This window comes from Ovis canadensis, chromosome 3, assembly GCF_042477335.2.
Source record: "Ovis canadensis isolate MfBH-ARS-UI-01 breed Bighorn chromosome 3, ARS-UI_OviCan_v2, whole genome shotgun sequence".
NCBI classification, from domain to species: domain Eukaryota; kingdom Metazoa; phylum Chordata; class Mammalia; order Artiodactyla; family Bovidae; genus Ovis; species Ovis canadensis.
This window is the reverse complement of record NC_091247.1, coordinates 211586949-211602164: the sequence shown is the minus strand read 5'-3', so window position 1 is coordinate 211602164 and position 15216 is coordinate 211586949. Positions and strand designations below refer to the sequence as shown.

Here is a 15216-nt window from a genome sequence, read left to right as displayed (position 1 = left end):
CCATACTTCTAGCCCAGACCTTATTATAGAGGATTGCCCATTGGACATCTCTATATACATCTACATCTCAAGACCCGTCAACTAATGAACTTAAACAGATTAGCTTAGTGGATTGGTAGCAACATGCTCACTCTAGTTCAAGCCAGAACTTTTGGAGTCAACCATGACTTCTTCCTTCTTCTCTCTCTCAATATTCAAAAAATTCATTTAAACCCTGTCAATTTTATCACACGATTATTTCTGGAGTCTGTCTCTATATAGACTTTATTAATCACCCAATCATCTTCGATTATTGCTCTAGCTTTTCTGTCTGCTGCAGTCCATTCTCCAAGTTGTCATCATGGTTTAGATTCTTTGAACCTCACATCCCCCACATTACTCACTACCTAATTTCCTTCAGTGGCTTTTCACTGTTTAAACCTTTCACCAACTTCTCCAGCCACTCTTTATTCCTCCCCCAGCTCCATGCTGGTAATGATGCAAGCACACTAATCCTGTTTCAGTTCCTCAAATGTGGCATGCTGTCTTTTGCCTCTAATCTAATCATATGTTTGCCTCAGCTCAACAAACACTGTTCCCTTTCTCACTCTTCTGTTCAACTCTTCCTTATTTTTCAGGTCACCAGTGAAATGTCATCTGCAAGAAAATACTTCTGTGACTATTGTCCACTCCAGGCTAAACTGTAAGGATTTCATATATATTTTCGTAGTTCCCTGTGCTGATTTTAATCTTAACATTTAAAATTTTTTTTTCCTTAACCATTGTTTAATTATTCATATTTCTTCATGTGCTGTAAACTCTGTAAAGTGAATAATCCTCATCATTGTGCAAACAAGATGTGTGATTCATACTGGTAGATAAGTACTTTTTATGTTGCTGCTGCTACTGCTGCTAAGTCACATCAGTCGTGTCTGACTCTGTGTGACCCCATAGACGGCAGCCCACCACGCTCCTCTGTCCATGGGAGTTTCCAGGCAGTAGTACTGGAGTGGGGTGCCATTGCCTTCTCCAACTTTTTATGTTATCAAGTATGTATTTGCTACATGTTCCCCAGCATCATTTTAGGCAGAGCTTCCCCTAGTTTTGATAAACAAAACCTGCATACAGAGAAATAAAGTCACTGCTGGTTTTTTTTTTTTTCTTTTTTGATAAATATCAGTGTTAGATTTACAGACTAATAAATAAAAATTTCCAGGTTTCTTGCTTGTTTGTGCTTTTAACCAAGAGGCTTGGAGCTGAGAGATTACTAATGTTTGCTGATTGACTTTAAATTCACCAACAGAACTATTTTAAGATCTTGGATCCATTAACAACAAAATTTAAAGATTATAAAAAAAATTTAAAATTTTATTTTAAATTCATATGTATAAACAGAAATAATTATAGCTTTGTAGGGAAAGAAATATAAAATGTTCAACTCAAAAAATTTAAATGCAAAGAGCATAAAACCATGCTTACTTAGTATAATAAGTGCAAAAATATGTACAGTTTTATTAACATGAACATTTGAGAAATGTCAAAAAAAATGATAAACGTTACAATTGAAGGGAAGAGGAGAAAGATTAAGAGATCTGAGGATCTCTTGTTTCAGTGATTTTTGAAACACTGATTTTGATGTAAATGTTTAAACATTTAAATATTAAAATATGAAAGAATTAGTCTGCACGTTGAGTATTGCCTTGGAAAGAAAATGAAAGTCACTCAGTCGTGTCCGACTCTTTGCTGTCCGATTCTCTTTGCTGTCCGACTCTTTGTTTGTTGTCTGTCAGACTCTTTGCTGTCCATCCGACTCTTTGCTGTCCGACTCTGCGACCCCATGGATTATACAGTCCATGGAAATCTCCAGGACAGAATGCTTGAGTGGGTAGTCTTTCCCTTCTCCAAAGGATCTTCCCAACCCAGGGATTGAACCCAGGTCTCCCGCATTGTGGGCGAATTCTTTACCAGCTGAGCCACAAGGGAAACCTGAAAATACTGGAGTGGGCAGCCTATCCGTTCTCCAGCAGATCTTTTCCACCCAGGAATTGAACCAGGGTCTTCTGCACTGCAGTCTAAGTATTGTCTTCAGTTCAGTTCAGTTCAGTCGCTCAGTCGTGTCCGACTCTTTGCGACCCCATGAATTGCAGCACGCCAGGCCTCCCTGTCCATCACCAACTCCCGGAGTTCACTCAGACTCACATCCATTGAGTCAGTGATGCCATCCAGCCATCTCATCCTCTGTCATCCCCTTCTCCTCCTGCCCCCAATCCCTCCCAGCATCAGAGACTTTTGCAATGAGTCATCTCTTCGCATGAGGTGGCCAAAGTACTGGAGTTTCAGCTTTAGCATCATTCCTTCCAAAGAAATCCCAGGGCCAATCTCCTTCAGAATGGACTGGTTGGATCTGCTTGCAGTCCAAGGGACTCTCAAGAGTCTTAGATCACACCAAAAACACAACTCCAAGAAGATAAGAGAATCAATAACTAAAATCTTACTAGTAAGCTACCCATAAGTATTGACTTACTATTCTGGGAACATATGTCCATAGATACCACATATTAATGGAGTTCATATTCCCATTTCCAAGTGAGACCTCTTTTTTTTTTTTTTTCAGCAAATTGAATGATAAGGTTTGAAGATTTATTAACAACTCTTGCTGTTGAGTCACTTAAATCCTGTCTGACTCTTTGTGACCCCATGGACTGCAGCACACCAAGCTGCATGTGGTTCTCCAGGCAAGAGTACTGGAGGGGATTGCCATTTCCTTCTCCTAAGTGATTCCTCTCAAGTCAAGTGCAGTGTCACGTGTTCACCCTCATGCAATGATGAAGTTATAGTTCTCATTTTTCTCCACTTATATTCAGTAGTGTTGAACACTTTGGGTTTCCCATTAATCACTGTAAAAATTAGCATGTTACTTTCCTGCTTTGTTTATGCTTATTAGTATATAATACATATATACATGTGTATCTTTATATTTACATGCATATGCATTAAAGCATAATAAAAATTATAATCAAGGATAAAAAAGTTTTCATGCTTAGAAGTTGGCTTCTCATAATTTGAGAAATTAAATGTCCAATCCTCACCATATTTATCTATTATTGCCCCCAGTGGCCATGTGAGAGAATATTTGTGACTTTATTAAAAAAACACCAAAACTCTCAATCTGTTTTTACAAAGTAACAACTTTATTTTAATACTAATTCATACACTTAGGGCAGGCTTTTAAAAAATCTAAGTCACTAAGTAATGAAAGAGCATTAGGTCCCATAAAAGCCATGAGTCATACAAAGGGATTTTTTGACATTGTTACTCTATTGTTAGAGAAGGCTGATACAATGACCATATAATTTTTTAAATTATAACTTGAAACAGTGTGTTTTTCTATTTGATTTTGGACACTCCAGTATTAGAAGGCTTACAGGTCTAATATGTGAGTATTGCAGCATCTATATCCTAGAAAATATGCATTGTTCTCATTTTGTGCTTCTGCAAATATGCGTGAACAGATTTATGTGTCTGAAGTTAAACTGTTGCTGCACTGGTGCTCTCAGAGGCCCAGATTCAGCTCTCTGACCAAACCAAAATGACCTTAAACTTCACCTAAAAAGCAATAAGTACTATAGAAGCAAGTGATGTTTTCACTGGGCAGATAATTGTCATCTTTGCCACCACGCACTTTTCCTCGTTTTGTCATGTGAGCTTACACCTGAGGTCTGTGCACCTCTGTCTGCATCCGAGTCACATACCAGCCCAGACTCTCTCCTGAATTCTAGAACTGTACATCCCACTTCCTGTGAAGCATTTCCCCCTGGAATTCCTGCCACCTCCTAAAATTCAGTAATTCCAAAATATCCTTTTCCTGCTGTGTCAGTTAGTAACCCCACTGTTCCTCTGATTGACTTCCTAAAGGGAAACATGGAATTTATTATTTTTTTTTAACATCTATTCTTCATCTCATTGTCTGATATTTTCTGGGAGTTTATCTCTGAAAGAGTTTCTGAGTTACTTCACTCTTCTCTATTCTTCCTACCACAATTTCTGACACTGCTCTTATCATTTCTTCTTTCAATCAATTGAAAAGACTTTCAGATAATTTCTTGACCCATCAAATATCTAGTATCTTTAGAGAAATAACCTAAAGGTACTAGAAGTTTAGAGCATCAGTTCCAAACTTCATTACTTCAGTTAGTATAGCAAATAATTCCCCCTGAATCTGGCCCTGGGTCTCCTTCCCTCTCTTCTTCCCTCCCCGACCCCCTCTCTCAGCTCCAAATCTTATTCTTTCCTCTCTCATTCTGGTGCTTCCAGACAATTATAGCTTCTCAATTTTGTAGCATTTGCTATCCTCATATATGCTTTTCACTCTGCTGCCAGTGTTTTTCCTGAAAATGTTCTTCCTTGAATATCTCCACTTTCGTAACTTGTCAATTAAAAAATATCTTCTCTAGGCACCTCTTTCTCAAATTTTGGACACTTTCTTTCTTGTGCTACCAGTGAACCTTGCATACTTCATATCCATTTGATATGGTAGTTCTTACACTGTTTGGTGATTCAATGTTTGAAGGTTCATCTATTCAGTGTCTGCTTTTCTAAACAAATTATAGGCAATGCTGTTTCTTGTCCCATTTATTCTATTCTAGTTTTCAATTAAAATAATTTTATTTACTCCTGATACAGGAGAACAATGAAGTAATAATACAGCACCAGCTGTTAAAATTAAGACCTTAAGAACAAAGTCCTGAGTTTTCTAAGGAACCATGCAATGGTTGGTTTTAATTAGGAAACAGATTTTCTCTTTTTGTCTTTTATGTGACTCTGTATGGTTCTTTCCCCTATTCATGTTGAGATTGAAATAATCAAATAAACATTTATAAACAATGGGAACGAGGAGAGAACACAGAGGAGAACAAAATGAGAATGAGGGTGAGAAGAGAGCTTAGTAAGATGGAAATTGATATGGTCGATAACAGAAGATGCAACAATGAGACTCTGCTAAGTTATTTTCCTAAATTCTTAGAAGTCCAGTATGTGTTCTCTTTTTACAACTATTTAAATTTCTATCAATGAGTATACATGAAGCACCCATAGGATGCAGAACACAGATTTCACAATTATTTCAAGAAAACAATGTTTTACAAAGAGATATTGTTAACCTTGAGTAAACATGAAGATGATATCTATTTTCTCAAACAGAGAGCAGTTTGTGCAGCAAGGTTTACATCACTTCCTCACCCACCTGCCCCCCAAATTTGTACTATTCATGATGTCCATCGCAAAATAGGTCCTTGGAATTGACAAATAGCACTCTGCAAGTTCAGAATTGTTTACTCATCACCTTGATTCTGTCACATGACAGTCTGAATGTGAAATCTTTTTATTATTGTTTCATCTTTTCTTCTATGTGTTCAGTGTGTAAAAGAGATTCACTCAACGAGTAAGTCAACATGTTATGCACTATTCTTGTGTTGAACTACACTACATTACTCATGAGTGAATCTCACAAAGTTATGCAAATATTGCAAAACTAAGAGAAAATCAACTAGGACTGATAATGAAATTAACAGTAAAAATATCAGAATTCTTACCTAACAAAACAAGCAATTTTGAATGACATTAGTCAATTCATATTATTAAATCTCTTGAAATGGCATCTAAAATTTTCATACATATTTTAATGTATTTCCTATCAGATTTGATTCTAAAAGCAATTTGGAACTTTTAAATACACTGTGGCATATATATCTTGAATGCCAAGAATCTAACAGATTTATAAAAATGGACTTAGAGGTTTTGAGTGAAATATCAATGAACATTTCTAAGCATGAATTTCATGTACATTTATATTAATATATTTCTTTCTGAAGGAATAAAAATTACATTTTATGTAAAATATGTTAAATCTAGGGTGTCTTAACTTTTTGATGTGCATATGTCTGGTTTGCTGCAAATCTATTTTCTAACTAAATGGGTACTGTACACAGTTTTGTGTAAATAGGCACATTCACCAATCCCAATTATTTTAAACCTGAAACAAAACACAAAGGGGAAAAAAAGGGGGCCACAGAATGAGTGGATACTGAAGAAAATTATCGTCTGCTCTCAGATCTTATTCTAACCCAACATCATATTATTTGAATATAAAGCAAACTGAATTCATATGGTTTGCCTGTCCTAAAACATAGCTTTATAAACTGTATGGTCCACGGAATTCTCCTGACCAAAATACTGGAGTGGGTAGCCATTCCCTTCTCCAGGGGATCTTCCCAACCCAGGAATCAAACCCAGCTCTTCCACACTTGTAGGCAGATTCTTTGCCTTCTGAGCCACAAAGGAAGACCGAGAATACTGGAGTGGATAGCCTATCTCTTCTCTAGGTGATCTTCCCAACCCACTAATCGAACTGGGGTCTCCTGCATTGCAGGTGGATTCTTTACCAGCTGAGCTACCAAGGAAGCCCTTAGACACTCAAAATATCAATAATCTATATGATGAAGAAGGGAATGATCTATTGCCAAGTATATTTTAAACTTTGCATAATATTCTAATTATTTAACATCTTTGAAAACTAATTTTTTTTTCACCTGTATTATTATGGAACAATACATATTACACCTCTCACAGTTTCTGTACAGATTGGATGGTACAATGATTATATGAAGCATTGTTTGGAATATTATAGGCATTAAATAATTTGTATAATATCTTGTGTTGCCATTTTGTTTCCGGGGCTCATTTTTTCTCCATCAAAGGGAAACTTCTAGGAGAACGGTGTGTATGGATTATAACTCAAATCTCTCCATGATGGGAAAGGTTCTAAGCCCCAGTTTCAGGTGTGTCAGTTATATACTCAGGACTTACCAATCCTGATTGTATAGCATTCCATCGATCCACTTCCAAGTCTGCTCTGGTTTTCGCCTCAAACAATCCAATATTGAAAATGGTCAGAATATCTCCTCAGGAAATTCTTTAATAAAGAATATTTATAGAATAAATAGCAAATGCTGTCTTCTCCTGAAATTTGCGGTCTAAGTCATTATCAGTTCAGTTCAGGTCAGTTCAGTCGCTCAATCGTGTCTGACTCTTTGCGACCCCAAAATCGCAGCACGCCAGGCCTCTCTGTCCATCAGCAACTCCCAGAGTTCACTCAGACTCACGTCCATCACGTCAGTGATGCTATCCAGCCATCCCATTCTAGGTCGTCCCCTTCTCTTCCTTCCCCCAATCCCTCCCAGGATCAGAGTCTTTTCCAATGAGTCAACCCTTCGCATGAGGTGGCCAAAGTACTGGAGTTTCAGCTTTAGCATCATAACTTCCAAAGAAATCCCAGGGTTGATCTCCTTCAGAATGGACTAGTTGGATCACTTTGCAGTCCAAGGGACTCTCAAGCGTCTTCTCCAACACCACAGTTCAAAAGCATCAATTCTTCAGTGTTCAGCCTTCTTCACAGTCCAACTCTCATATCCGTACATGACTTCTGGAAAGACCATCGCCTTGACTAGATGGAGCTTAGTGGGCAAAATCATGTCTCTGCTTTTGAATATGCTATCTAGGTTGGTCATAACTTTTCTTCCAAGCAGTAAGTGTCTTTTAATTTCATGGCTGCAGTCACCATCTACGGTAATTTTGGAGCCCCCCAAAATAAAGTCTGACACTGTTTCTACTGTTTCCCCATCTATTTCCCATGAAGTGATGGGACTGGATGCCATGATCTTTGTTTTCTGAATGTTGAGCTTTAAGCCAACTTTTTCACTCTCCTCTTTCACTTTCATCAAGAGGCTTTTTAGTTCCTCTTCACTTTCTGCCATAAGGGTGGTGTCATCTGCATATCCGAGGTGACTGATATTTCTCCCAGCAATCTTGATTCCAGCTTGTGTTTCTTCCAGTCTAACGTTTCTCATGATGTACTCTGCACAGAAGTTAAATAAGCAGGGTGACAATATACAGCCTTGATGTACTCCTTTTCCTATTCGGAACCAGTGTGTTGTTCCATGTCCAGTTCTAACTGTTGCTTCCTGACCTGCATACAGATTCAAGACGCAGGTCAGGTGGTCTGGTATTCCCATCTCTTTCAGAATTTTCCACAGTTTATTGTGATCCACACAGTCAAAGGCTTTGGCATAGTCAATAAAGCAGAAATAGATGTTTTTCTGGAACTCTCTTGCTTTTTCCCTGATCCAGCAGATGTTGGCAATTTGATCTCTGGTTCCTCTGCCTTTTCTAAAACCAGCTTGAACATCAGGGAGTTCATGGTTCACGTATTGCTGAAGCCTGGCTTGGAGAATTTTGAGCATTACTTTACTAGCGTGTGAGATGAGTGCAATTTGTGGTAGTTTGAGCCTTCTTTGGCATTGCCTTTCTTTGGGATTGGAATGAAAACTGAACTTTTCCAGTCCTGTGGCCACTGCTGAGTTTTCCAAGTTTGCTGGCATACTGAGTGCAGCACTTTCACAGCAACATCTTTCAGGATTTGAAATAGCTCTATTGGAATTCCATCACCTTCACTAGATTTGTTCGTAGTGATGCTTTCTAAGGCCCACTTGACTTCACATTCCAGAATGTCTGGCTCTAGATGAGTGATCACACTATCGTGATTATCTGGGTCGTGAAGATCCTTTCTGTACAGTTCTTCTGTGTATTCTTGCCATCTCTTCTTAATATCTTCTGCTTCTGTTAGGTACATACCATTTCTGTCCTTTGTTGAGCCCACCTTTGCATGAAAGGTTCCCTTGGTATCTCTAATTTTCTTGAAGAGATCTCTAGTCTTTGCCATTCTGTTGTTTTCCTCTATTTTTTTGCTGAAGAAGGCTTTCTTATCTCTTCTTGCTATTCTTTGGAACTCTGCATTCAGATGCTTATATCTTTCCTTTCCTCCTTTGCTTTGCACTTCTCTTCTTTTCACAGCTATTTGTAAGGCTTCCCCGGACAGCCATGTTGCTTTTTTGCATTTCTTTTCCATGGGGATGGTCTTGATCCCTGTCTCCTGCACAATGTCATGAACCTCCACCCATAGTTCATCAGGCACTCTGTCTATCAGATCTAGGCCCTTAAATCTATTTCTCACTTCCACTGTATAATCATAAGGGATTTGATTTATGTCATACCTGAATGGTCTAGCGGTTTTCCCTACTTTCTTCAATTTCAGTCTGAATTTGGTAATAAGGAGTTCCTGATCTGAGCCACAGTCAGCTCCTGGTCTTGTTTTTATTGACTGTATAGAGCTGCTCCATCTTTGGCTGCTGAGAATAGAATCAATCTGATTTCGGTGTTGACCATCTGGTGATGTCCATGTGTAGAGTCTTCTCTCGTGTTGTTGGAAGAGGGTGTTTGCTATGACCAGTGCATTTTCTTGGCAAAGCTCTATTAGTCTTTGCCGTGCTTCATTCCATATTCCAAGGCCAAATTTTCCTGTTACTCCAGGTGTTTCTTGACTTCCTACTTTTGTATTCCAGTCCCTTATAATGAAAAGAACATCTTTTGGGGGCGTTAGTTCTACACGGTCTTGTAGGTCTTCATAGAACCGTTCAACTTCAGCTTCTTCAGCATTACTGGTTGGGGCATAGACTTGGATTACTCTGATATTGAATGGTTTGCCTTGGAAAGGAACAGAGATCATTCTGTCGTTTTTGAGATTGCATCCAAGTATTGCATTTTGAACTCTTTTGTTGACTACTATGGCTACTCCGTTTCTTCTAAGGGTTTTCCGCCCATAGTAATAGATATAATGGTCATCTGAGGTAAATTTGCCCGTTCCAGTCCATTTTAGTTCACTGATTCCTAGAATGTCAACGTTCATTCTTGCCATCTCCTGTTTGACCACTTTCAATTTGCCTTGATTCATGGACCTGACATTCCAAGTTCCTATGCAATATTGCTCTTTAGAGCATCGACTTTGCTTCTAAGGTGTGTATTGTTTTTGCTTTGGCTCCATCACTTCACTCTTTCTGGAATTATTTCTCCACTGACCTCCAGTAGCATACTGGGCACCTACTGACCTGGGGAGTACCTCTTTCAGTATCCTATTATTTTGCTTTTCATACTGTTCATGGGGTTCTCAAGGCAAGAATACTGAAGTGGTTTGCCATTCCCTTCTCCAGTGGACCACATTCTGTCAGACCTCTCCACCATGACCTGCCCGTCTTGGGTTGCCCCGTGGGCATGACTTAGTTTCATTCAGTTAGATAAGGCTATGGTCCTAGTGTAATTAGATTGACTCAATTTCTGTGAGTATGGTTTCAGTGTGTCTGCCCTCTCATGCCTTGTTGCAACACCTACCATCTTACCTGGGTTTCTCTTACCTTGGGTGTGGGGTATCCCTTCACGGCTGCTCCAGCAAAGCACAGCCACTGCTCCTTACCTTGGATGAAGGGAATCTCCTCCTGCCGCCCTTGCTGACCTTCAACATGAGATGGATCCTCTAGGCCCTCCTGCGCCCGCACAGCCACCACTCCTTGGATGTGGGGTTGCTCCTCCCAGCTGCTGCCCCTGGCCTTTGGTGTGGGGTTCCTCCTCCCAGTCACCGCCCTGGCCTCGGGACGGGGTGGCTCCTCCCAGCTGTCGCCCCTGACATCGGAAGCGGGTTGACTCCTCCTGGCCGCCTAACCTTGTTTCGGACGGGGTATCTCCTCCCGGCCATCACCCGTGACCTCGGACGCAAGTTATCTCCTCCCAGCCATCGCCCCTGACCTTGGACGCAGGGTAGCTCCTCTCGGCCATTCCTGTGCCGTCATAGCCTGGCACTCTAGGCCGCTGCCCCTGACCTCGGAAGTGGGGTAGCTCTCGGCTGTGCCTAGTGTGCCGGCCGCCACCGCCACCTGCGCCTGAGCTTAGTGCACTGGCCGCCGCTGCAGCCTGCGCCACTACTGCCGCCTGAGCTTAGTGCACCGGCCGCCGCATGCCGCCGCCTGCTCATGCGCTTAGTCCGCCAGCCGCCGCCTGCGCCTGGGCTTGGTGCCCTGGCAGCCACCGCCGCCTGCGCCTGCACTTAGTGCGCCGGCTGCCACCGCCGCCTTCGCTTAGTGCGCCGGCCACCGCACGCCGCCACCTGAGCTTAGTGTGCCGCCACCTGCACATGCGCTTAGTGCGCTGAGCGCCACACGCCTCTGCCTGTTCATGCGCTTAGTCCGCCGGCCACTGTCTGCGCCTGTGCTTGGTGCGCTGGCCGCCGCCTGCGCCTGCGCTTGGTGCGCCCCGCCACCGCCGCCGCTTGCACCTGCACTTGGTGCGCTGGCCGCCACCTGCGCCTGTGCTTAGTGCACTGGCCGCTGCTGCTGCCTGCGAAAAACACAGACTTTCATATTTGGGAATGATTTCAGGGTGACTTTGCCTTTCTCTGGTTCATGACTCAATTCACAAGTTATGTTACTTTTGTAACAGCTTTTGTAGCAAATTGCATTGGGTAGCTTTCTCTCTTATTAACTTTCTAAGAGACATTACTTTGCCAGCTAAGTTCCGTCTAGTCAAGGCTATGGTTTTTCCTGTGGTCATGTATGGATGTGAGAGTTGGACTGTGAAGAAGGCTGAGCGCCGAAGAATTGATGTGTTTGAACTGTGGTGGTGTTTTTTAAAGCCAATCTGAAAATTTTTGTCTTTTAAGAGATAAATTAAAAATATTTACATTTTGTCATGATTTGTGTTATATTTGGATTTATCAATGTTGTGTTTTATTTATTTTTCATATTTATTTTTTACTAAATTCTGTTGGATTGGTATTTTTTATGTCTTTATTTCAATACCTTTTTAAAACATTTTTTATTCTTTCATGATTACCACTGAATTCTTAAAAAAACTATATATATATTCTAATTGTTAGATTGTCTATGTCTAAAGAATTCTTTAACTGTTTGGACAATTATTCTTTTCTTCAAGGCCTTCTAACTGGGTGCCATAATTTTTTTACATCTCCATAGTTTGTAATTTTATTTCTTAGGCTGAGTAGTCTTTTCTGCTTTTCTGTAATCAATCTTGTCTATTCAGAGAACCAGTTTTCCTCCTGTATATCCTCACTTATTATTTTGTTCTACTCTTTTTCTCTTATGCTCAGTCCATTAATTTAACAAATAAATAACAAAGCTTTTGTTCTGTTTCCATATCCATCTGATATTTCTCATTTCCCCCCTGCTTTAATTTCATAATTTATTATTCTATGGAATATAATGTATAACTTTGGATTTTCCCACCATTCTAATGTATTCATTTAAATATTTTTACCAGAATTTTCTACAAAATTAATGTTAATGTGGGTCAATTCCTCTTCTGTCTATTCCTAGTAGAGCAAATTGTCAGCAAATGTTAAATATGTCCCTATGCTCCTTAAGGTCTTTACCATTCTATCGCTTATCACCTCCGAAATTCTACATCTCTACTGTTTCTGTTTCAAGGCATTTCATATAGTACACTTTTGAATTTTTCTACTTTAGGCTTTTTTGTACCCCAGAATTCCTAGATCATCTTGGCTATAACAACTCATGTACTAATTCTCTCCAGCATCTCTGACAAACTGTTATGATTCTGCTTATCATTGCTTTCATATAGTCCCACAAAAGGCAACTTTTATTTGATATAAAACAGGTAGATTAATATCAGTTCATACTGAGAATTTTATTATAACTTTTCAATGCTGAATTGTGAAAATGGTTTAGTTTTTCTGAGTTTCATTGCTATAAATCCTTTTGAAAATGCTGTTGTTCCTATTGTTATTTAGTCACTAATTGGTTTCCAACTCTTTGTGATCCCCATAGTCTGTTGCCCTCCAGCTCCTCTATCCATGGGATTTCCCAGGCAAGAATACTGGAGTGAGTTGCCACTTCCTTCTCCAGGGGGTCTTTCCAACCCAGGCATTGAACCTATGTCTCCCACATTGGCAGGCACATTCTTTACCACTGAGCCACTAAGGAAGCCCTTGAAAGATACAGCCTAGGTGCTTATGTGGTTGAACTTCTTTGAAGAACAGCTGTGGTCTTTCTCATGGGCAGTAGTATTTAAATTGCTTTACATGGGGCCAAGGGAAAATGCCTCAGAGTGTAACTTGTTTCTAAATAGGAAGGGAAAGTCATCTCCTAAATGTTGCCTGATAACTTACCATGAGGGGTCATCTGAGGTGACCTGTGACATGAATGAGATCTGACTTGATATGAACTCTTTCTACGGTTTGAGTAAATATGAAAGCAGGACTCCCCTCTCTGCTTATCAGAGGGTCTTTTCTGGACCATTCTTATTCTCCACACCAGCTATAAGCTCTGAATATATAATTATGGTTCAAAAGCATTGGCTTACCAGTTCTTTCGTGGTGTTGAATACAGCAAGAGCTGCAGCATGAGAGGCACCGAAGTTCTGGCTTGCTTCCCAGGTGGTTGTGTTTTCAGAAAAACAGAAGCACTTTCCTAGGAAACCAATCCAGCCTTCCAGGCATGATATGTGTTCAGTGGAAGATTTTTATTTTTCAAATAAAAATGATTGAATAATATATTAAGTACTGAAGGGGTGGAAATCCCTTAATTTCAAACAGTTGTTCATTTGAATAAAATTCACCAGGTTAGCCTTCTGTCTGAAGGTATTAGACTTCATCATGCCTAAATATCTATACTCCTATTTTGCTAGGTTGAAAGAAAATTTGATGAATGCCCTTTAAGTAGATGCTGTTATTGCTCAAACTGGGGCTTGATGTACTTCTCAAGTGATATTTCTTTCGAGGAAGTCACTCTCATTTTCATGAACTTAACTATTATATATGTACTGATATTAGCAAACTGATATGTCCAACCCAGGCCTCTCATCAGGCATCTCCTCCATATAACAACCTAATAGATACTCATTCTCTCAACAACAAATATTCAGGAATACACATTATTTAGTATGGCCATTATATTAGATGCATATTTTTAAAAGCATATTAAAAGTGTATAAAAAAAGCATATTAAAAAGCAGAGACATCACTTTGCCAAGTGGTGTCTACAAAGGTCTGTATAGTCAAAGCTATGGTTTTTCACTAGTCATGTAAGGATGTAAGAGTTGGACCATTGAAAAGACTGAGCACCAAAGAACTGATGTTTCAAATTGTGGTGCTGGAGAAGACTCTTGAGAGTCCCTTGGATTGCAAGGAAGTCAAACCAGTCAATCCGAAAGGACATCAAACCTGAATATCAATTGGAAGGACTGTTGCTGAAGCTCCAATACTTTGACCACCTGATGTGAAGAGCTGACTCATTGAAAAGGACTCTGATGCCAGGAAAGACTGAAGGCAAAAGGAGAGGGGGTGGCAGAGGATGAGGCGATCAGATAGCATCACCAACTCAATGGACATGAATTTGAGCAAACAGTGCCAAAGAATGCTCAAACTACCGCAGAACTGCACTCATCTCACATGCTAGTAAAGTAATGCTCAAAATTCTCCAAGCCAGGCTTCAGCAATACGTGAACCTTGAACTCCCTGATGTTCAAGCTGGTTTTAGAAAAGGCAGAGGAACCAGAGATCAAATTGCCAACATCTGCTGGATCATGGAAAAAGCAAGAGAGTTCCAGAAAAACATCTATTTCTGCTTTATTGACTATGCCAAAGCCTTTGACTGTGTGGATCACAATAAACTGTGGAAAATTCTGAGAGAGATGGGAATACCAGACCACCTGACCTGCCTCTTGAGAAATCTGTATGCAGGTCAGGAAGCGACAGTTAGAACTGGCCATGGAACAACAGACTGGTTCCAAATAGGAAAAGGAGTACATCAAGGCTGTATATTGTCACCCTGCTTATTTAACTTCTATGCAGAGTACGTCATAAGAAACGCTGGACTGGAAGAAACAAGCTGGAATGAAGATTGCCGGGAGAAATATCAATAACCTCAGATATGCAGATGACACCACTCTTATGGCAGAAAGTGAAGAGGAACTAAAAAGCCTCTTGATGAAAGTGAAAGAGGAGAGTGAAAAAGTTGGCTTAAAGCTCAACATTCAGAAAACAAAGATCATGGCATCCGGTCCCATCACTCCATGGAAAATAGATGGGGAAACAGTGGAAACAGTGTCAGATTTTATTTTGGGGGGCTCCAAAACCACTGCAGATGGTGATTGCAGCCATGAAATTAAAAGACGTTTACTCCTTGGAAGGAAAGTTATGACCAACTTAGATAGTATATTCAAAAGCAGGGACATTACTTTGCTGACTAAGGTCCGTCTAGTCAAGGCTATGGTTTTTCCTGTGGTCATGTATGGATGTGAGAGTTGGACTGTGAAGAAGGC

At 40.1% G+C, this 15216-nt stretch overlaps 1 protein-coding gene across 27 annotated transcripts in view; it reads left to right on the top strand.

Moving 5' to 3' along the window:
- Nucleotides 1-15216, top strand: part of LOC138437827 (killer cell lectin-like receptor subfamily F member 1) — a 95858-nt gene that overhangs the window by 22196 nt on the left and 58446 nt on the right. For 20 of the 27 annotated variants that reach the window (XR_011256168.1, XR_011256161.1, XR_011256164.1 and 17 more), the window contains one exon: nucleotides 618-682. Coding sequence is in view for 4 of the 27 variants with exons in the window: in XM_069585771.1 (XP_069441872.1) it covers nucleotides 618-741 (124 nt within the window). In the remaining 23 variants the exon portion in view is untranslated. Of the gene's footprint in view, nucleotides 1-617; nucleotides 1339-2593; nucleotides 3345-15216 lie in introns of those variants that run through there. The other 7 variants (XM_069585769.1, XM_069585767.1, XM_069585768.1 and 4 more) reach the window with 5 other exon arrangements.